This window comes from Calypte anna, chromosome 8, assembly GCF_003957555.1.
Source record: "Calypte anna isolate BGI_N300 chromosome 8, bCalAnn1_v1.p, whole genome shotgun sequence".
NCBI classification, from domain to species: domain Eukaryota; kingdom Metazoa; phylum Chordata; class Aves; order Apodiformes; family Trochilidae; genus Calypte; species Calypte anna.
The window spans coordinates 20,535,120-20,555,429 of NC_044254.1; the positions used below are offsets into that span (position 1 = coordinate 20,535,120).

Genomic DNA, 20,310 nt, shown 5'->3' on the forward strand with positions numbered 1-20,310 from the left:
CATCCCTCCCCAGGGTCCCCAGAGAAGGGCACAGCAGGACACAGCCTCAGGAATATAAATCTCATTAAAATCTAGGATACTTTAGAACTCTACACTGGGAGACACTGGCACAGGCAGTGCTGCCCAGGGACACGCACGTTATTGCTAACGATTATAGAGGTGAAGAGTAGCAGTGTGACACGTGGGGCAGGGCACGGGCACCATGCGGGAACCTGCACCCCTCGCCACAGCATGGCAAGGGGGCTCAGGACAGGGCCAGGGGAGCTGGAACATCCTGCCGGGGCTCAGTGCCCACTGCCCACCACCTCCCGCTGCCATGCCATGTCCCTGTGCCAGCCTTGGGGCTGCAGCACGGGGAGGGGGGGCACAGGGTGCTGGCTGGGAGGGGAGCAGTGGGGTGGGACCCTTCCCACCCCATCCACCCCAAATCAAGAGCTCCATCCTTTGGCTGGAGCTGGAAGACAAATTTAAAACTGTCTGGCCTTTGCCAGTGCATCCTGCTCCACTAATACTGGTTGGGGACCACGAGTCCCCAGACGGTTTGGAGCAAGGGGGCTGGTGCAGCCCTCCACATATCCACTGGTACCTCTCACTAGCTGGGGGAGTGGGGGGGCAGTCCATCCTGCTCCCCTTTAGCACCGTGGAAGGTTCCCTCTGCTGGGGCTGCCATGGATAGCTGAACCCCAGCCCTGCCCCATCACCCCCCAGCCAGGCTTAAGTGCTCCCCAGCCTCCTGCCCTACTGCAGCGCAGGCAGCAGTGCTGGGCTGCCTAGCCACCCAGGTAGGCACCCATAGCCCGCCAGTAGGGCCACAGAGTGGAGGGGTGCATGTGGGAGGGGTGGGGGTGGTGGTGCATACCAGCTCACCACCTGCACAACCCTGGGGCACCATGTGTATGTGTGTGCCCATGTATGCCATATGCGTGCCCATAGCCCCCATAATTGTGAGGGACACACACACATGTATGTGTCTTCTCCAAGTGCTTGTGTCTTATGTCATGAGATCCTGCTGCCTGGGGGAGGCAGCATGCTTGCCCCCATCTCCCTGTGCAGATCTGGTGCCTGGCACCATCCCCGGGCATGGCCACCTGTGGGACCCTGCAGGCTCTGAGCCACAGTGGGTGCCGGCCCAGGCCAGGGGTCCCTGCAGTGACAATCCCCACCATGCCGACCCTCTGCACACACAGCTTGGAGCAGCTGCGGGCAGTCCCAGCGTGCCCCAGCCCCACTCCAATCCCACACCCCCTCCCTGGGTAGGCCAGAAGGCTGCCCCACAGTGGGGCGGGGTGCCTGGATGTAGGGGGGCCAGGAGGCAGGGGCATCCTGCTACCATCCCCCCATCCTGTGCATCCCCCTGGGGCAGGGCCCCTGAAAAGTGCCTCTGGCTCCCGGCCCTCCTGGGGCTGTGCCCCCTCCTCTCTTGTCCCAGCGTCGCGCACAAAGGTTACCGTAAACACAAGGGTTAACAAACGCCACGGGGCGGGGGGGGTGGGCGAGGAAGAAGGGGTTAACCGGCGAGGTGCGGGGGTCTCGGGGACGGGCGCTGAGAGCCCCCCACTGTCCGGTGTGGCCCGGAGCCAGGCTCCGCCAGCGGAAGGTGCGAAAGTGTCACCGCGCGGGAGGGGTTAGAAGGGTTGCAGGGACGGTGGGGGGTCACAGTCTGGAGTCCTGGCTGTGGGCTGAGCCGTTGCTGCCCTGCAGGGGGGAGGCAGCTGCCATCTCGCTCCGGCTCTTCTCCGGCTGCAGGGGCTGCACCTCCAGGTGGGACTCGGTGGAGGGGCTGAACGCCGGGGCGTAGCGCCCGCTGCGGTGCTCTGCCAGTGCTGGGCCCCAGTCCTTGCTTGCCTTGGTAGCATTTTTCAAGCGCTGAAGAGAGAGGGAGAGAATGAAAATAAGGTTAGAACTCACTGCATTCCCCTGCCCCAGCATCCCCCCCAATATGCCAGAGGTACCACCAGCTCTGGTGGGGTGCAGAATGCACCTTGACCCAGATGGACATGGGCAAGAAGGTCTAGCCCCTGGGCACCCACCTCCAGCAGCGTGTCCCCCTCAGAGCAGCACACTTTGTAGATGGCATAGATGGGGATGCAGATGACAGAGGAAAGTGCCATGAGGAAGCCAATGCTGATGGCCCAGGTGGGGTAGACGTAGTCATTGTAGGAGATAGGTCGGTACTGGATCACTGTGAAGACCAGGATGAACTGGGGAGGGACAGGCAGGATCAGCCAGTTGGGAGCAGCCAGTCTGCTCCCTGCCTCCCCAACCCCCCTGTTCTGCCCTGTCCCTGCTGCCCTTCTGCAGCCCAGCACCCTCCTCCCCAGGGCAGGCAAGTGATGTGTCCAGATGGGCTCCTTGCTCCCTCCTCCCTTGGCCCCGTGCCCCGTGCCCCCTGGTTGCAGTGCTCACAAAGATGATGGCAGGTGAGATGAAGCGCCAGCAGATCTGGAAGAAGAGCGGAGGTGGAAAACCCAGCATCATCTCAATGTCCTTGAAGTAGTTGCGGTGCCCTGTGGAGACACATGGCCATCAACACTTGTGCAGCTGTGATGAGGTACCAGTAGGACCCTCAGCCCCCTCCCACTACTGCCCGGAAGCAGCTTCAAACCCTGGATGGTGTGACCCACCAGGCCCCTCATGTCATGGGTCTCCCAATTGGCCAATGGCCTTGACAGCTAACAGAGCAAACCACCCACTGGCTAGAAGTTTAGCCCACCCTCTTCCCCATTGGTTGGCTAGGGCAGCTCTGCCTACTGATTGGCCACAGGTGGTTGTACCTACCGTAGATGTACATGATGGCCACACACATAATGCAGGAGATGACCACCAAGGAGAAGCTGGCAGCATAGTTGTCCATCAGCAGGAGCCAGTAGATGCCTGCCTGTGAGAGGGACCAGTTGGCATGGTTGCCATGGTGGTACTGCCATCGATGTGGCAATGGCAACCAACAGCTTTGATACCACCACTGTGGCAGCACCCAGTGCCAGGGTCAGCGTGGTGACATTTAGTGTGGATACCATTGCCAGTATTGGCATGGCAACACCAGGCCCTGGATGTCACCACCACCGCGGTGGTCATGGCAAGAATATGGACATAGCTGATGGTGTCAGTACCACATTCACCATAGCAACAGCACAGGCACCAGGTATCCTGTCATCACAGTTCCATGTGTGGAACAGTTCCGCTTACCTGTGTGGTGAGCGGAACACCCAGCAGAAAGCCCACCACGGCTACCCCCAGTGTCACAAATGTCTTCCTGCGGATGATCCACTCATTGCCCACCTCGTCCACGATGGCCGTGACCAGTGTCTCCAGCAGGCAGAACTGCACATGGGGTGCAGGGGGCAGCATGTCACCACTTAGGCCCCACCATGCCGCTCTACCGCAACACAGTGACCCCACCATGCTGCCCCACCACCCCCTTACCTGTGTGCCCAGCCCCAGGAGAATGAGCATGAAGAAGAAGAGGATGGACCAGAGGGGAGAGATAGGAAGCAGAGTGAGGGCCTCGGGGTAAGCCACAAAGGCCAGGCCAGGGCCGTGATCAGCCACTTTGGAGACGTCCACACCCAAATGGTTGGCCATGAAGCCCAGGATGGAGAAGATGACAAAGCCTGCATAGACACTGGTGGCGCAGTTGGTGATGCTGATGATGATGCTGTCCCTGTGGGGAGAGTGGTCAGGGTTAGTGGTGGGACTTGGGGACAGAAGGGGGGCTGAGCAGCTATGGCTGGATGCTCACCGGTAGCAGTTGTTGTGGAACTTATTGTAGGAGGCCATGGTGATGAGTCCACCCCAGGCACAGCCCAGCGAGTAGAAGATCTGTGAGGCTGCATCACCCCACACCTGCGATGAGGAGGTGGTCAGTGCTGTGTCCCCCAGCCCTGCTCATCCCTTAGCAACCTACCCACCACCCCTTGTCCCTGCTCACCTTGGCGTTGAGGATCTTGTCCCACTGGGGTGTCAGGTAGTACATGATGCCTGTGATGGCCCCCTCCAGCGTGATGCCGCGCACGAAGAGGATGGTGAGCACCACATAGGGGAAGGTGGCCGTGAAGTACACCACCTGTGGGGGGGTGGCACCTTTAGCAAGGGTGGACCAAGGACAGAGGGTGTGGCCCGGAGTGGGACCGGGTTTGACTTGGGTGGAGGGCAGGGGAGGGATTATGGTTAGGGTGTGGAGCATGAGACAGTAAGGAGAAGGTATGGTCCAGGGAGGGCTACATTTAGGGAAGGTGTGGCCATGGCCACATGGGAGGAGCTGTGTCCACAAGGGGTGTAGCTTTTCCCAGAGTGGGAGGAGCCTGCCCAGAAGGGGTGGGGTCACATCTACAATGTGAGAAACCTTTCCACTACAGAAGGGACCAAGTCTGGAGAGGGAGTGCAGGGCGCAGAGGAGGAGCATGCAGGTACCTTCCCCGAGGACTTGACGCCCTTGATGAGGCAGAGGAAGACGACGACCCAGGAGACTCCAAGGCAGCCCAGGAGGGGCAGGCGCACCTCACCCAGGTTCCCGATGTCATCTGACAGGTTCAGCACGTACCTCCTGCACAGGTTGGGGGGCAGCTGGTGTCAGTGGGGTCCCACCACCACTACCTGCCCTGTCCCTTGTACCTGTCCCATCCCCAGTACCTCCAGTACTCCTCGCTGGGGCTGGTACGCTTCTGGGTGGAGTTGAGGAGATGGGTGAGGTTGAGGGCAGCACGGCTGGAGACGTTTCCGTCCAGCACCCCCACACAGTCGGGCGTGTTCCAGGTGTTGCTGCAGTATGTCCAGGGCAGCACGCGCGTCATGGACACAAAGAAGTAGTAGAAGGCAATACAGATCACCACGTTGTAGTAGATCCCGATGTATGTGGACACCACCATCATCCCGTAGCCCACGCCTGGGAACAGCACCGGGGAGGGGTGAGCGGCACAGTGTGGCATGGCACGGGCACAGGGTGCAGCACGGGGAACTGTGGCGTGGGGGGCGTATGGCAGCACGCAGTGATGTCAGCAGCCTTGCAGTCATGCTGCTGCTCAGGACCCGGCTCTGGCACTGGGGTGGAGAACACTGCGCAGCTCAGCCCGCCATTGTGCATGGAGTCCCCTACCTCTGAACAAGCTCTGAAGTGCTGAGTGCCCTGGGACGTGTGGCAAAACACTCAGGGTGCACGACCTGCAAGCCTGCAGGCAAACCCTTAGGGTCTGGAGACCTGCTTGGAGAACCACTGGGTGGGAGTCTCTCCTTACATTGCCATGGTGACTTTCAGGCTACAGCTACCTGGTGGCTGGTGACAGAGGCCACAAAAGCATGGGGCACGCACCCAGACTGAGCATGCCACCATGCAGAATGTGCACACAAGCTGCCTGCACTCAATATGCCATGTGTGGGTGTGCTACCCAGCTGGCAGTGTGTAGGCATGTGCTCTGGCACACAGGAACATACTGGGAGACTGGGTCCAGGACACGGTCCAGCCACGGTTTGGCAACTTCTCAGTATGGCCAGCACCCACAATGTGGGCACAGCACCCAATGCCAAAGGGGCAGGTAGAGGACTGCAGGAGTGTGCCCACAGCTGAAGGGGCTGCAGGCACACAGAGTGTGTTCAGGGGACAAGTGCAAGAGGGACATGCTGGGGACATGGGTGGTGAGTACAGGGTTGTGTGTGTAATGCTTGCAGTGACTGCCAGTGCAGGGCTGGGGTGTGCAGAGGGGATGTGTTTTGTGTGCAGGGACATGTGTGATGCCTTCAGGGACACCGGGAAGACTGTGTGTGCAGGGCAGTACAGCCTGGGGTGGGACAGGACCCCTGCAACATAGCCAGTGGTGCATGTGCAAAGCTTGTATGTGTGAGCTGGGTGTGTGAGGCGTGCATTTGCAAGCTGGGTGTGCGAGGCATGCATATGCAAGCTGGTCGTGCAAGGTGTGCACGTGCAAGGGGTGGGTGTGCAAGGTGTGCAGGGCTGTGGGAGCTGCAGGTGCCTGTGCAGCATGCCAGACGTGTGTGTGCAGGGGACACGTGGAGTGTAACCATGTGCTGGGGACTGTGCTGGCAGATGCCCCATGCCAGCATGTGTTGGTGGGGAGATGCAGCCCCTTACCTTTGAACATGGGGCTGACCCTCCAGACGCCAAGGCAGCCCTGGCTGGCAAACTGCCCAAAGGAGAGCTCCATGAAGAAGAGGGGGATGCCGCAGAACACCAGCATGATGAAGTAGGGGAACATGAAGGCACCTGGCGGGCAGGAACCAGAGGGTGAGAGAAGAAAGCAACCATGGGCATAGCCATTCTCTCTTTGCCCTCCATCACCCCGACAAGCCTGGGGCCAGCAAGCACTGCAAGGGCCCAGGATGCATGCCCCTCCCCCTACACACCCCTCTTGATGACACCCACCTCCCCCATTGCGGTAGCAGAGGTATGGGAAGCGCCAGACGTTGCCCAGCCCCACAGCATATCCCACGCTGGTCAGCACAAACTCAATCTGGTTGCCCCAGTTGCCACGCTTGATGCTCTTGTCCTGCTTGCCCTGGTCCCCGGGCACAGTGCCGTTCTGTAGAGAGATGTCGTGAGGTGCGTCAATCAGGGACCCCCCTCCCAGTCCCACCAGAGGGGTGACAGCTCTGAGGAGGGCTGGGTGGTCCCCTACATCCTGCCCCCATCCCTCCCTCCTCCCCCACCCCCCCCCACACACAGGCAGTGCCAAGGAGGGGGAGGGAGTGGTGGCGGCCCCCCCAATGAATAGCTCTGCCCGGAGCTGGGCTGCAGCGAAGGAAGAGCCTGCAACTCATACAAAGCAGGTCCAGGCGCCAGAGCACAAAGGGGCCTCTGTTCCCGCACTGCCCCCCCCCCGCGCCCAGCAAGAGAGGCCCCGCTGGGTGGCCACTGTCCACGACTGGGGGGAACGGTGAGACCCTCATGGTGAAGCAGGGGCCCACCTCAATGGGGAGTGGGGAGCAGTGACTATAGCAGCTGGGGGGTGGGGTTGGCTGCATACTCCCCCAACCCCATGAAAGGCACCCTGTTGCAGCTGGGGTCCTGCCAGTGGCTCAGTACCCAGGGAGGGCACCGTGCTCGGGGCAGCATGGCAGGGTCCTGTGCAGGTGGGTCCCCCCCAGGGACAGCTTCAGGGCTCCAACCCTCACTGGAGGGGAGACAGGGGTTAGGGGGGGGGCAGATGAGGGCAAGAAAGGGTGCTTTGTGTAGGCTGCCAAACAATGCCAGCTTACACCGGGGACAACAACAGGGATGAGCGCTCAGCACCCCCGGTGGCGATGGCACCCAGCATCCCATGGCTCAGTCCCAGCATGGCCCCAGCCTTGCAGGAATATCCCGTCCAGCTGCTGCTGAGCTCTGGTAGGTCGGGCTGAGGGGCAGATGGCATTTTGGAGGTGCTGTGGGTGCCTCAAGCCCTTCCTTCCCTACCCATGGTCAGGTACTGGGTCCATGGGATGTGACAGTGCTGATGTCCATAGCCTCGCAGCACCCATGGGATGCCAGCAACCATAGGAGGAGGCTAGAGCTCCGCAGTGCCAGTCTCCTCACCATAGACACCCCCATGCCTATGCCCACTCATGCTTCTCCCTCTGCTGCACACATTTCCCCCCACATGTGCCCCCCACGATGGCTGATGCCAGCAGCAAGTGGGCCGCAAATGGGAGCCGTCGCTTCGGATCTGCTCATGCCGGCGGGGCGCAAGCAGCAGGCGCGGTGCACCTAACCGTATCATTCGATTAGGGCCGGCACAGCCGGGACGTGATGCCCGGCGACTCCGGCACCGCGCTGCCAAACAAAGCCATCTGCTGCAAGCGGGGCCTGCACGCGCCGAGGGCTGCGGGGGGGCTGCCGGGGCGCGGGGTTGGGGCAGAGAGGCGATGGGGGGATCAGTGGGTGCTTTGGGTTGGGCTATAGGGGTGATACACCGGCCATGGCTGGCCATGGCACCCAGGTGCCCATGCCAGACCCCATGGGCAGAGGCTCTGTCAGAAGTCAGCTGACAGCAGCGCTGGATGCTGTGGGAGCCCCTCTGGGGGGAAGCTCTCATTGTGGGGTACTGAATGGGAGCAAGGTTAAGGGGTCCCCGGGGCGGGGGATACAAGACGCTGGCACTGTCCCCATGCCAGGGCACGCTGCCCGCTCAAGCAGGCTGATCCGAGCGGGAAGCCTCTGATTAAGCTGCTCACACTAACAAGGCTCCTAATGAGCAGCACGGACAGCAGGAGAGGGGCAGTGCTCCAATCTCCTTGGCAAAGGGTCTTGGGGAGAGAGGGATAACACTCTGCATAGCCTCTGCTTAGCCTGGTGCTCAAAAGGAACCTCATCCCTGTCCCAAAGCTGGAGGGTCACCACTCTGCTTGGGTGACCCCAGTGCAGCTTGACCCCCATGCCCAAAGGGTTACCCCAATGTTCAGCTTCCTGGCACCAGTGCAATGAGAGAACCAGGCCTCTGCTGCTCCCCCCCACCTTTTCTGCAGCACGGGGCTTTGGCACTTGTCCCCAGTAAGGGGGCAGCCACATGTGTGCCCATGCGTGCACAAGCACGCGCACGTGCGCAAACACTTGCATGCTCACCCATCAGCTTGCTACCAACCCCCCTCTCCCCAAATCTGGGAAGGTCACCCCGTCCTTTACACTCATTAACCATCCTTCCAACCCCACATGGTAAAAGGGGGAGGGACACAGAGAAACCTGGTGTATGGGAAGGTGGGGACCCTGCCATGTCCCCACTGTGGGGCTGACACAGAATTGGGCTGCAAAGGATGGAGCCTCTGTATGGGGGGGGGGGCGAGGAAGAGGTGTCCTGTTCTCACACCCCAGATTTTCTCCTGCAGTTCCAAAAGATGCCTGACTTGGGTAAAAACATCAGGGGGAAGGAAGAAGACATCCTCAAGGGGAAGTTCAGGGTGCCTGGGGCATCCTTCCTCCCTCTTCCCTAGGGACCCCCCCCCTCATTGCTAACACTTCCCCAGCCCAGTGGAGCAGGAATCATCCATCACACCGCCTGGCACCGGAGCCTTTCTCATGCTAAGCAGCATTGCCTTGCACAATGACAGCTTGGCTGAGGTGCCCGGATGCCCCCCACTTCCCCAGGGGGCTCTGATTTATGTCTGGGAAGCTCATGATAGTGGTGGGGGTGATGCTGGGAGGGGATGTCCCCATGGGAGGCAACTCCAGCATGGTCCCCCAATTTCTTCCCAAACTGCTACCACGAAGGTATTCGAGCCCAGCAGAATCACTCCATGGGGAATTAGCCTTATGCAGCCATCCCTGAACCAGTGACAGACCCCCAGTTCCTTTCCTAGCCTCCTAATGGGGTACCAAGGCTGCTTCTGCAACCAGTCAGCCCTTGATGTCATCAGCCTGATGTCATTGCTCTTTGCTATGGCAATAGTGATACAGTCATGGCTGGGTGAGGCAGGGGCTGCCAAAGGTATAAATGGATGATAATTACATTGTGTACCAAAATTGAGTCACTCTTCCAGGGCCAGGGAAGTGGGGTGCAGAATGCCTAGGGTGCCCCTATAACCAGTTCCCCGCACTCCCAGCCCCTGGCACAAGAGCTGATGAACCCAGAAGTGCCAGCTCTGTGCCAGAGTCTGCCATGCCCTCCCAGACTGTCTCTCCCAGTTCTGCCTGCCCCACCAGCACACCCCAGCCACCAATGCTCTCTCTCTGTGGTGCCTGCCCCAGTGTGGCAGAGCACAGTACAGGGGCAAGGACACCTGGCATGGCCTGAGCAGTGTGCAGCATCGACCTTAAGTGACAGAATGGCCACAGGCAAGTGAGCTCTCCCAGGGCCACAGTGACACAATGCTGAGTGGGATGTCCAAATTGTAGGACCCCCTGCAGTGCTACTCAGCCCTGACCATCCCCAATGCAGGGAGGCTGCACAGTCCCACTGACCACCCTGAGCATGCTCTGCCAGCTCCCCACAGCAGCACCAACTAAACCCAGGGGTGCCATGGGGGCTGTGGTATGCTTTGACACTGCGTGCTAATGCTCATGATATAGAGGGAAAAGGAGGGGGCTGAGTCTTAACTAGACTCTGCCCCTCCAGCAGTAAGTAAGGTGAAGGAGTGCTTTACACCCCTCTTGCAATCAGTAGGCTCCAGAGTTAACAAAACACAAAACTGTCCTGAATTCTCTTCTTGCTCCCAACACAGCTGAGGCCACGGTGGGGCTTGGTGCAGCCCAGTGCCGTCCCTCCCCAGGGCACCCCACGTCCCTGGCTGTAGAGTTTGGGGGTGCTTACCCAGCACCCCAAGCACTGAACTACATCTGTGCCTCAGTCCTGCAGATCCACTGCTCCAGAGCCAGCACAAAGGGCTTCAAGAGCCATGGCTCTGGAGGGTGGTGGCAACAGCCCAGCCCCTCACTCTGCCCCCCAAACCCTGCTTTCACCTCCCCACTGACCTGCTGAGGGGACCTGGGGGGGCACAGCTGCCCATGGCTGCCATCCGGGGGGCCAGGCTGGCCAGCTTGGTGAGTCCTTGGCTTCATTGGCACCTCAGGCTACAGCGCAGCAGCCACCTCCCCCCGCCTGCTGCCTCCGGCGTTTGGCACTGCTCCCCACTTGCCTCCCAGCCAGGCTCAGCCCCTCGCCGCCCGCCCCGCCATGGCACTGGCATCCCACCACACCACCCTCTCTGGCACCACCCCTGCCTGCCCAAGACCACAGGGAAGCCCCCTGCCTCAGTTTCCCCCCATGAGTCAGGCACCACCCCTCCCCTAGTAGGCACAAGCAAGGCAGGCTGCACAGCAGGCTGAGTCCCATCCTGCTTAATGAGGTCTCATTAGTGGGATCCAGCTGCTCAAAGCCCTGCACGCTCGGGTGGGCAGCACTGCCCTCCCCATGGGCACCACTGCCTCTCTGGTCAGGGGAACACACACCTGTGTTTGGAGCATGGCAGAGAGCCCTATCCCCTCAGTGCCCTCTGTTCCCATGGCCTGACACCCCCAGCCCCTCCCCACACCTATCCCTATAGCCCATGCAGCTGCCTGGCCCCGCACACCCAGCCCCAACCCCTGCCACTGGAGGGCTGTGGGGTCCAGGCATGGCCCCCCTGTGGGATGGGGTGGCAGGGACAAACCTGCCTGCTGGCACACCCTAAGCACCATGCCATGCTATTTCACACTGACGTCATACTGCTGGCAACATCATGGGGTCTCTTGGTGACAAGGTTACTGCCCTGCGGGGGACCATCTGGCTGGCAGGGCTGTGCCATGACTCTCACTGCCACCCTGACATCCCAGAGCAGCCCCACACACCCCCTTGACGGTGTGGGGTGGGACCATGGTGAGGTGCTGTGTCCCATGGGAGGTGGCATGGGGTGCCTCCTGGACTGGCTTGAGGTGCCCCAGCTGCTCCCAGCCCTGTGCCCTGGCTGGGAAGCACGGCCAAGGCGCCAGTGAGGCGTGATGGTGTGCCGAGGGCGGGGGGACGGGCCAGCGCTTTCGGGCAACCATCTGGGGTCTGGGCAGCGGTGGTTGCGGGCGCACACGTGAACAGCACACGTGTGTGGGTGGGTACTCAGTCGCCCCCCCACAGGCCTGTCCCTGTCCCCTTCTGCACTGGCCCCTTGGTCGCTTGGGACATGCCCCATTCATGGGATAACAGCACCCAGCTATGCCCCACTGGGACACTTGCAAGCCCAGAGCCACTCCATGCTATGCCAGCCCCAGAAACCCCAGCCCAGACCTCCAGTCCTGCCCCACATGCGGGCACATACCTCAACACCTCACAACTGGCATCCCCTGATGCCCTAGTTTGGCTGCACCATCTTGCCCAGGCCACCTGCATGCCTCCACCAGACATTCTGCCTCCCCAGCACTGCCCCCCGTGCCCCCCAAGGCAATCTGAGCATGGCGGAACCCACCGCCCCATCCCAAGGATTGTGGCCCCTACACCAGCCCATGGGAACACAGTACTGTTCCCCCAGAAGCCCTGCCAGCAGCCTGAGAGGACTGCCAGGCACATAGGGACCTGCTGCTGGAAATAAAGGGCTGACAGTGGGACCCTCACTTCCCCTGACACCTCTGTCCCCATCCCAGCTGGCTGGTCGTGCTGGAGCTCAGCTAGAGAGGTAAAGGCAGTGGGACACATGGGGGATGACCACGGGTCTTCCAGCCCCATCACCCTGTCCCCAATCAAGGCTGCAGGGCAGGGATGGTAACCAGCAACCTACCCTGGTGCTACCATCCCCTAGCCAGGCGCTTCCCGCCGGGGCTGCGTTTCTCCAGCCCCATTCTCCTGGGGCAGACACGATTCTTCCAGGGCATTCAGGCAGAAAAATCCCCCGCCAGCCCGCCCCATCACTGCCCCTTGGTATTCCGGGAAGGGCTCCCGCAGCCAAAAGCCACTTCCGCAGCTCTGCTGGCCCCCCTGCCCATGGCCACTGGCCGACAGTACCACACTGCTGGGGGTGTCTGAGACAGCCAGGCCCCCCCCCCTCCCCAGCCCTTAATCCCTATCAGGGCAGTGGGAGTGGTGCCCCAATGTCCACCCAGCTGATGGCAGGAACCCACCTGAGGCAGATGCCTGCAGCTGAAGGCAGCTCAGCCGTGCCAGCAAGGCAGCCCTGGGAGTCAGGAGCCGCTGGCACTGCTGGAACCTGAACAAAGCGCCCTGAAGAGGCCAAAACAAAATGTCCTTAAAGGCTGGGAAGAGAGAGACAGTCAAGCCCTCCTTACTCCCCTGTGGCCCCATGAGGACTTTCCTGCCCACTGATCCTTGGAGGCTTTAGAGCTGCCCTGCACCACAGCAGGGCACCTGCTGCCTCTGCAGGGTTTGGGTGGGCACTGCCCACTCTCCTGCTTATGGTTTTTGAGTGAGCATGCAGACCTTCCCAGAGGAATCCACAAAATACAGTGCGTACAAAAGCACAACAAGGCATCCATGTCACCCTGAGACTGACAGGAAGGCACAGGTCCTAGCTTGCAGGTGGGGAAACTGAGGCATGGATGCATATCTCCCAGCTGCTGCCTCCATCACACCCCTGACCCTCCACAGACTGGCCACAGCAGGCATCCCAAACCCCGCCACAAAAAAATCCTGGTCCTGGAGCTGCACACACCTGCCTGAGTAGGGACTGCACCTGCAGGCAGGGATGAGAGGACAGGCTGGGACAGCACTTTACAAGGCGACAGGCAGGACTCTGGAGGCAAGCCAAGGAGATTAGCTCCTTTCCCCAGTGACCCAGGCAGCTCAGCAGCCAGCGCCTGTCCTGCTACAACTCCTCCGGAGGCTCTTGCAGCTAATGCAGCGCAGGGATGCTCTAGGAGAAGGGATGCCTCAGGAGCACAGATGCTCTCATGGGGGCCTGCCTTGCTCCTGCAGCCCCTTCACCAGCACCCCCATGCACGGGTGTCCTCTCAGCCCCACAAACAGGGGTGCCCCAGGCAGAGGGCTGTAAGCCAAGGTGACTAGCACAGTGCGTGCCAGGCCCCATGGTCCCCTAACCCTTCCCACTTCTCTGCACACTCCAGTCCCAGTATGGGCTGGTCAGGTACTTCCAAGAAATTAGTTAAATATTGATCAGGAGAAAGTGGGTGCTCCCAGGCCTAGCTGCCTGCTGCAGGTGCCAGGCTCAGCCCCTGCCCAGGTGCACTGCCAACTGCTCTGGCCAGAGCAAGGATGCTGTGGCAGCATGGAATCACAGGAAGCACCCTGCATGTGCAGGAGCACATCCCAGTGAAAGAACCCTGACCGAACTTGGATACATTCCTGTTCCCAGCCAAGAGCTTCCCCTGGAGGAACCTGTCTTCCCATCCCAACAGCCGCCCTGACCCCTCTACTCTGCCCATTGTGGGCAGGATGGGTGCTGGACTCCCCGTTGCAGGCACAGCCACTGAGGCCATGCTGGGACACACAAGTGGTGGAGCCGTGTACATGCAAGTGAGCTGGAAGTGCCTGCTGGGCACGCCGCTCCCCTGGTGCTTGGCTTCCCAGAGAAATCCTGGCTACAGGCCCTCTGGCTGGAGTGTGCAGCTATTTCGGGAAGCCCCCCGGGAAGGGAAGGGCCCGGCAATCATGTCAGCCCTGGCATTCAGGTCCCATTCATTGGGAAAAAGGGAAAAACCAAGCCTAGCCTGAGCTCACCTGCCAGGCACAGTGTGGCAGACTGGCACAGAAAACCAAGCCTGGAACTCCCAAACTCCTCACCAAACAGCAGAACCACCACCAGCATGGGCCCTCCATCGGAGCCCTCCATAGAGGACACGCACCAGGCACATCCCCCAGCACTCCCCATCCACTGCAGCCCTCCCTGGTGCAGGCAAGCACAACAGGCCAGTACACAACACCCTGCAACACACCACTTGTGAGGACAAAGGGTCAGGCACTGCGCCAATGCCTAGAAACACCCGCCTCTGCCTGCACACTGTCCTACAGCCCAGTCCAGGAGAGTCTGGCAGGTGGAGGGGAAACAGCCCCGTATCAGGCCCTTAAGGGGCTTCCATGCCCTTTACTGAGAACAGACAGAGGAGCCGCCTAACTGGGGCTTCTCTGCTTTAGCTGCCCAGCTGCAGAGCTGGGGCAGGAGATAAGGCTGGGCAAAGCAAGTGAGATGGGTGATAGCATCTCCAGGCACGGCAAGACAACACAACCAGGGAGCCTCACAGGCAGAAGGCTGAGGGCAAGTAGCAGCCAGCACCTGTCCCATGGGATGCCACAGGTGTTGGGGCAGCACCAGGGTGACACAGTCCCGGTCAGAAGTCCCAGGGTGCACCAAGACTTACAGGAGTCCTGGTGTCCTGCTCCTGGTGCTGTGGGTCCCTGCAGCAGGTGCCCATGCCAGCCCATTCCCCGCATCCCGGCCACTTACCAGCAGCCCCTCACTGCACTTATCGGCCATCCCTGGAGGCTGGAGCACGGTGCTGGCTGCCCACCACAGGGTCCCTTTCCTGCCTGCTCTCCGTCACGCTGGCTGCACCACCAGCACTGGTGGGCTTCAATCCACCGTCAGAACAAGCTGGGCAGAGGGAAGAGACACCAAGAGAGACATGACTGGTGGGATGGGCATATCCCCACCCCAGACCTCCCTCTCCATCCAGGAACCAGGGCTGTGCCATGCAGATCGCTCCCCTGTACCTGCCCGCAGGGCACACAGGAGTGGGGCTGACAAAGGACACAGGGACCCAGGGTGCTGGGGTCTCTTCCTGCCACTTCCCACCCCTCCAAAGTCTCCGAAGCCCCTGGCACCCACAGGAGTGGCAGTTCCCAGGTGTTTCCCAAGAAGCAGTTAAAGATTTACCCGGTGTGGACAGACGACCTTGTGGGCAGCTGGCTTCTGGCCTCCCGATGGGTGGGCGTCGGGGGCCGTGGGCAGGAGCAGGGGCCCCGTGAGTTCTCCCCCAGTAAGAGCTGGAGCCGAAGTGGCTGCAACACACGGCAGCTCTGGGACTGGGCGCGGAGCGGGGCCAGCTCAGGGCTCAGCTGCCGCGCAGGACACAGATGGGAAACGATTGCTTTCTGCCCCGGTGCATCGCATGCACGTGCAGCGCAGGGGGGCTGAGCCACTGGGCTCTGCCAAGTGCCAGGTGCTGCCGGACAGGGCACAGGCACAGGCAGCTGCCTCCCCTGTTCTTGCCCCTGCCCCAGCCTGGGGCTGTTCGAGGCCCCAAGGGAGCACCAGAGCCTGACCTCACTGAGAGGGGCAGCCACTCTTGCAAAACACCAGTTTGCTTGTCCGTGCGACAGCACTGGTGTTTACAGATCCCACACCAGCACTCAGTGTCCTTGCTGGCTGGGGAACGACCCTCGACCCCCACAAAAGGTTCCCGACCACCAGCTGAGCACCCCAGGCCCCGTCCCCAGGCCACTGTGGGTATGGAACGATCAGCTCCAGGGGCACAAGGCCTTGAAGCTGTGAAGAGGGAGCGTGGACGGCGGAGATAAAGGGCAGGAGGCTGGGAGATGTGGAGTGAGCCCCCAGCCCCTGCAGTGCAGGCAGGCTGCTGCCAGCAGATACCAGGTCTCACCAAACCCCTCCCCAGGAGTGACTGCATTTCCAAGGGGAGCCAAAATGTCAACACTGAGCAGAGAGGACAACAAACCCCACTCCTCGGGTGGCACGGGCACTTCTCAGAGGTGGGAGGTGCAGGCTGCCAGCCAGACCTCCTCCCCACCACACACCTGTTGCCAACCAGCCAAAAGGCACCCGCTCTGCAGCCCTGGATTCAGCCCAGGGACTCATCCTGTGTCCTGGGTGGAGAAAGCGCCCAAAAGGACGGCCCACCACTCCCCCCAGGGTCTGCCAGGTGCAGATAAGGCTGGATGCCAGCGAAGAAGCTGCTGGCTTCGCTCCTCGCCTGGCAAGGAGGAGAGCACCCAGCCAGTCGCGGGGCGGCAATAGGATGGTTGTAGAGATACCCGAGGCTGCGCCATCCCCTGGGAGAGACAGGCAGGGACAGGGATGCAATGCACTGGTGCTACAGGGTGGCTGTCCCAGAGCTGTAGTATGGCATGACAGCTCGGAGGGCTGGAGACTCGTACATAGAGACGGGACAGGTGGCACCGTGGAAGCGGAGACACCTGAGCACCAACAGGGTCTCCCGAATAAGCTGTCACACCTCGGCAGACGAGGCAGTCCACAGCACAGAGGGGAAGGCCACGGATGGCCGGCCAAAAGATAAGAGCCCCCTCATCGCTTCCCGCGCGGCGGGCGGCCCCGGGGTACCGGTGCAGCCGCTGCCACCTGCGAGGCCATTTCCTCCGCCGGCATCTGCCGGCCTCGCCGCAGCCAGGGCTCCCCAGTACCCACGAGAGGCGGGCGGCGGGCCGGCCCTGCCTCCCTATCCCGCCGGAGGTGGCTCCAGCCGCAGCCCCGCGGGAAGCACTCGCCGCGACGCGCCCGCCGCCCGGTGCAGCCCGGTGGCGGGGGGGGGCCCCGGTTACATCAGCCGCCACGTGGTGGCTGCTCCGCCGCCCCGCCCCGGCACATGCCCGTGGAAAATTACCGCCAGCCCCCCCCGCTCCGCCACCGGGCCGGGCCGCACCGGTTCCCGCTGTCCCCCCCGTGTGCAGCGACGAGCGGCCCCGCTCTGCCCGCCGCGCCCTCGCCCTCCTCCGGTACCGCGCCAGAAGAGCAACAGATGCGAGACCGCCCCGCATCATGCTCCCGCCGCCGTCCTGCCGGATGGCCGCTCCCGGTGCCGTTCTCGATGTCGTTGCCGGTGCCGTTCCCGGTGGCGCCGGCGCCTCCGTACCAGACAACCTCGCAGCCCCCGGCCCTTCCACAGCAAACCCTTCCCAACTCCGCACCCCGATGCTCCCGCGGCTGCCGGCCGGGCCGGGCACCCGGTGCCTGCGGAGGTACGCGCCCCTTACCGTGCCCATGCCGCCACCCGGCCCCTCCCGCCGCGCCGGGTGGGCCCGCGGGGGCGCCTTCCCTCCGCGCCCGGTCCGCTGCAGGTATCAGTGGCAGTACCGTGCCAGGCCCAGAACCGCCGCTACCGCCGGTGCTGCCGAGTTAATGAAAGTTTGGAGGTCGGTGGGGGCTGGCACCGCCTCTCGCCCCCGCCGCCGCGCTCCGCCCCCCGCTCCGCCGCGCTCCCCAGCGCCCCTCTCCGGCATCCGCACCCGCACCGCAGCGGGGGCCAGGGTACCGCCGGCACCGAGGAGTGTGAGAACCCGCACCGCACACGTGGGCACAGGTGGCACACACGGGCGCTTGTGGACACACTTGGTCCACATGACACACAGGTAGACATGGCACACATGGCCCCATGGCACACATGGATGGACACATGTGGGTGCACACAGACAAGCTGCATGCATGGGCATGCACTGACCTGCGGGCACACATGGGCACAGGGCACACACGAAACACACGGGCACACATGGAACACACGGGCACACATGGAACACACGGGCACAATATGCAGTTGGCATACATGGGCACACACATGGCATACTTGGCACTCATGGTCACTTGCAACCCACAGGCACATGGACAGCCAGGAGCTTTCACAGGCACATGGCATGCGTGGACATGTACAGGACATGGGGTCACACACAGGCTCCTACAGTGAGCACATGTATCTGCACACACGTGTTTTCACACCCACAGAGAAACACACGCACTCAGTGTGCACACACAGAGTTCCACAGTCAGGGCACAACACCATGACAATGTGCCCGTCCCAGGCAGGGAGATGGACACAGACTCCTACCAGGATGTGTGTGGTTAGTGTAACAGTCATACTTGTGTGCATGTGTGTGCATTCATGTGTCTGCTGCATGTGTGTGGGTCCATGCATACATGCCTGTATGTCCATGCATGTGCAGGCAGCAGCAAGTGTAGTCCCTGGCATATGTACACATGTGCTCAAATCTGTACACATATATCTATATATTTAGGTGTGTGTGTGCACACATAAGTGTACATGTCTCTATCTACATGCATGCATGTGTATGTCACCATCTACATGTGTGTGCAAGCCTCCATACCTGTGTGTGTCCACATGTAGGGGTACACATGGACGCATGAACATGAGTGCACACAGGTGTGGATGCATGTACTAATGTACTCATACCCATAAAGACCTGTGCCCCCCCCAACCCGCATAACCATGTGCATGTGTGCACATGCGTGTGCAGCCAGCACACGCCCCTGTGGCCCAGGCCAGATGTTTCCAGTAATGCATGACGGGTGCGCCGGAGGCCGCCCCTTGGCTGGCCCCTTGCCCAGACCTCCCCTCCCGCCCCTCTCCTTCCCACTGGGCTTCCAGCCTGCTGGGTCGAGTGCCTGCACCCCGGCACCCTGCCCTGCCCCAGGATCTCTCGCAGCTCCAGAGTCTCGGGGTACTCTGGGGAGTGTTGCAGGAGTGAGGGGGCCCTGCACCCCACAGCCCAAGTGCATGAACAGCAAAGCCCTTCCCACACCCTGTTGGCTGCTCCCTGATCCTTTCTGCCTCTGCAGCCCTGCACCTCACCCCAGGGCTGACCCCTTGGTGCTCCAGCATCCCTTACCTTTCTCTCCATGGATCCCCGTTGTCTGTAGGAGTTGCTGCCCGGTTAAGGAAACCCTTAGCAGAGGATTTGGTGGAGGTGCGTGCACCAGGGGTGTCTGTATGGCTCCTGCAGGCCCCACTGTCACTGGCTTGCCACAGTGCTGGGCTGCAGGATGGGAAGCGGTGCCAGCACAGTCACTCCAACGCTGCTTTCGTTTTGCAAGTGTGGTAAAGTCACAGTCAGGGCACCCACAGGAGGAAGGGGAAGGCAGCAGCGAAACTGGCGGGTGCTCAGGTCCTCCCACACCCTCCCAGCACCTGCGCATGGCTGCTCCCCACAAGGAGCCAAGTTGCTCATAAGCACTCTCAATCCCAGCAGCATGTTGTCTCACCTCACCCTGCACCTCAAATCCATCACCCAGCACCCCAAATCCATCATCCCATGCGCAGCATCCTGTGTCAGAGCCAGAACCCTGCTGCAACTTGCACCCCTGCCCCAGGGTCTGGGCTTTGGATAAGACCTTCCAGCTGTGGAGTTGCAGAATTGACTATCAAGGCATGGATTTCCACAAATGAAACTCAGGCTTTCAGCCCTCCTCTATAGGGTCTCACCTGCTTTCTGTGCATCTCCTCTGCATGCTCTCTCGTTATTTAACTTGAGGAAACACAAGGAGGGCTCCCATAGCCCCGAGCAGGTCACCAAGGGGCAGATCCTGCTCCCCTGAAGCCTCTGAGATGCTGCAGTGCCCTTGCAGCATCCTGCACCTGGATGCAAATGTCTCCCCTCTAGGATCCTGGGTGCTTCTTGCACCTGCAGCTTTGGCCATGGCCTTGCTGTCCTGGTCAGGACTTTCCTGGGGTCTCATACTGACTAGAGTTGCAGCAGGGGCTGAGACCAAATGTGGTCTGTGCAGTGGGAGGCTGAAGTGTCAGACGGATGCAGGAAGGGTGTGAAGCTCTGGCCTGTGCTCACAACCCCTTCACCCATATCTCCCCACCTGGTAGCAATTGTAGCCTCATTCCCTGCTGCGGAGCAAGCATCTTCTTCCCTCCTCTCCATCCCTCCTCTAGGCTGGCAGGTGTCACAGAGTGCCCCAAGTTCCCACAGCATGGTGAGGGTGGTGTCACAGCACCCTTTCCCCTGGTGCCATTCACATCTGTGAGGCTGGTGGCTTCCCCCCTCCCATGCAGGCAGTGACATCATGGAGACTGTGGCATCTCTGTGGAGGACATGGGTCAACATGTGCGTGCCATCACCACCTTCACAATGTGACCTCTCCTCTCCCATCTCCAAGGGTGCTGTTGTCTGGGGAACTGTGGGCAAATGCGGGCAGGGATCCAGAGGGGTGAAGGGTGGGGAGGAAACACCAGCTTCCAGCACC

The 20,310-nt window shown here is 61.3% G+C and overlaps 1 protein-coding gene across 4 annotated transcripts; it reads right to left on the minus strand.

Annotated features, from left to right (window-relative positions):
- Positions 1-46: 46 nt before the first annotated feature.
- SLC6A9 (solute carrier family 6 member 9) lies at positions 47-17,371 on the minus strand. 4 transcript variants are annotated; one of them, XM_030454984.1, is made up of 14 exons: positions 17,304-17,371; positions 14,800-14,946; positions 6,374-6,530; positions 6,083-6,214; positions 4,630-4,882; positions 4,411-4,543; positions 3,929-4,063; positions 3,740-3,843; positions 3,424-3,661; positions 3,187-3,321; positions 2,779-2,878; positions 2,407-2,507; positions 2,031-2,201; positions 47-1,866 (listed from the first exon to the last, which is right to left on the minus strand). In XM_030454984.1, the coding sequence occupies exons 2-14, from the start codon at positions 14,827-14,829 to the stop codon at positions 1,654-1,656; spliced, it is 1,902 nt and encodes a 633-aa protein (XP_030310844.1). In that variant the 5' UTR covers positions 14,830-14,946; positions 17,304-17,371; the 3' UTR covers positions 47-1,653. The 4 variants fall into 4 exon arrangements, with proteins under 4 accessions (XP_030310844.1, XP_030310845.1, XP_030310846.1 ...); XM_030454985.1 differs by lacking the exon at positions 17,304-17,371 and adding an exon at positions 15,229-15,392; XM_030454986.1 differs by lacking the exon at positions 17,304-17,371 and adding an exon at positions 15,066-15,165.
- Positions 17,372-20,310: the final 2,939 nt, after the last annotated feature.

Bases quoted from the DNA above. Each gene is read 5' to 3' on its own strand.
- SLC6A9 (XM_030454984.1), bottom strand. From the start codon at position 14,829: ATGGCCGATAAGTGCAGTGAGGGGCTGCTG. The intron at 6,215-6,373 runs GTGGGTGTCATC...CCTGCCCGCCAG, and splicing joins CTGCTACCGCAATGGGGGAG to GTGCCTTCATGTTCCCCTAC. The intron at 2,879-3,186 runs GTAAGCGGAACT...TCCCTCTCACAG, and splicing joins GTGTTCCGCTCACCACACAG to GCAGGCATCTACTGGCTCCT.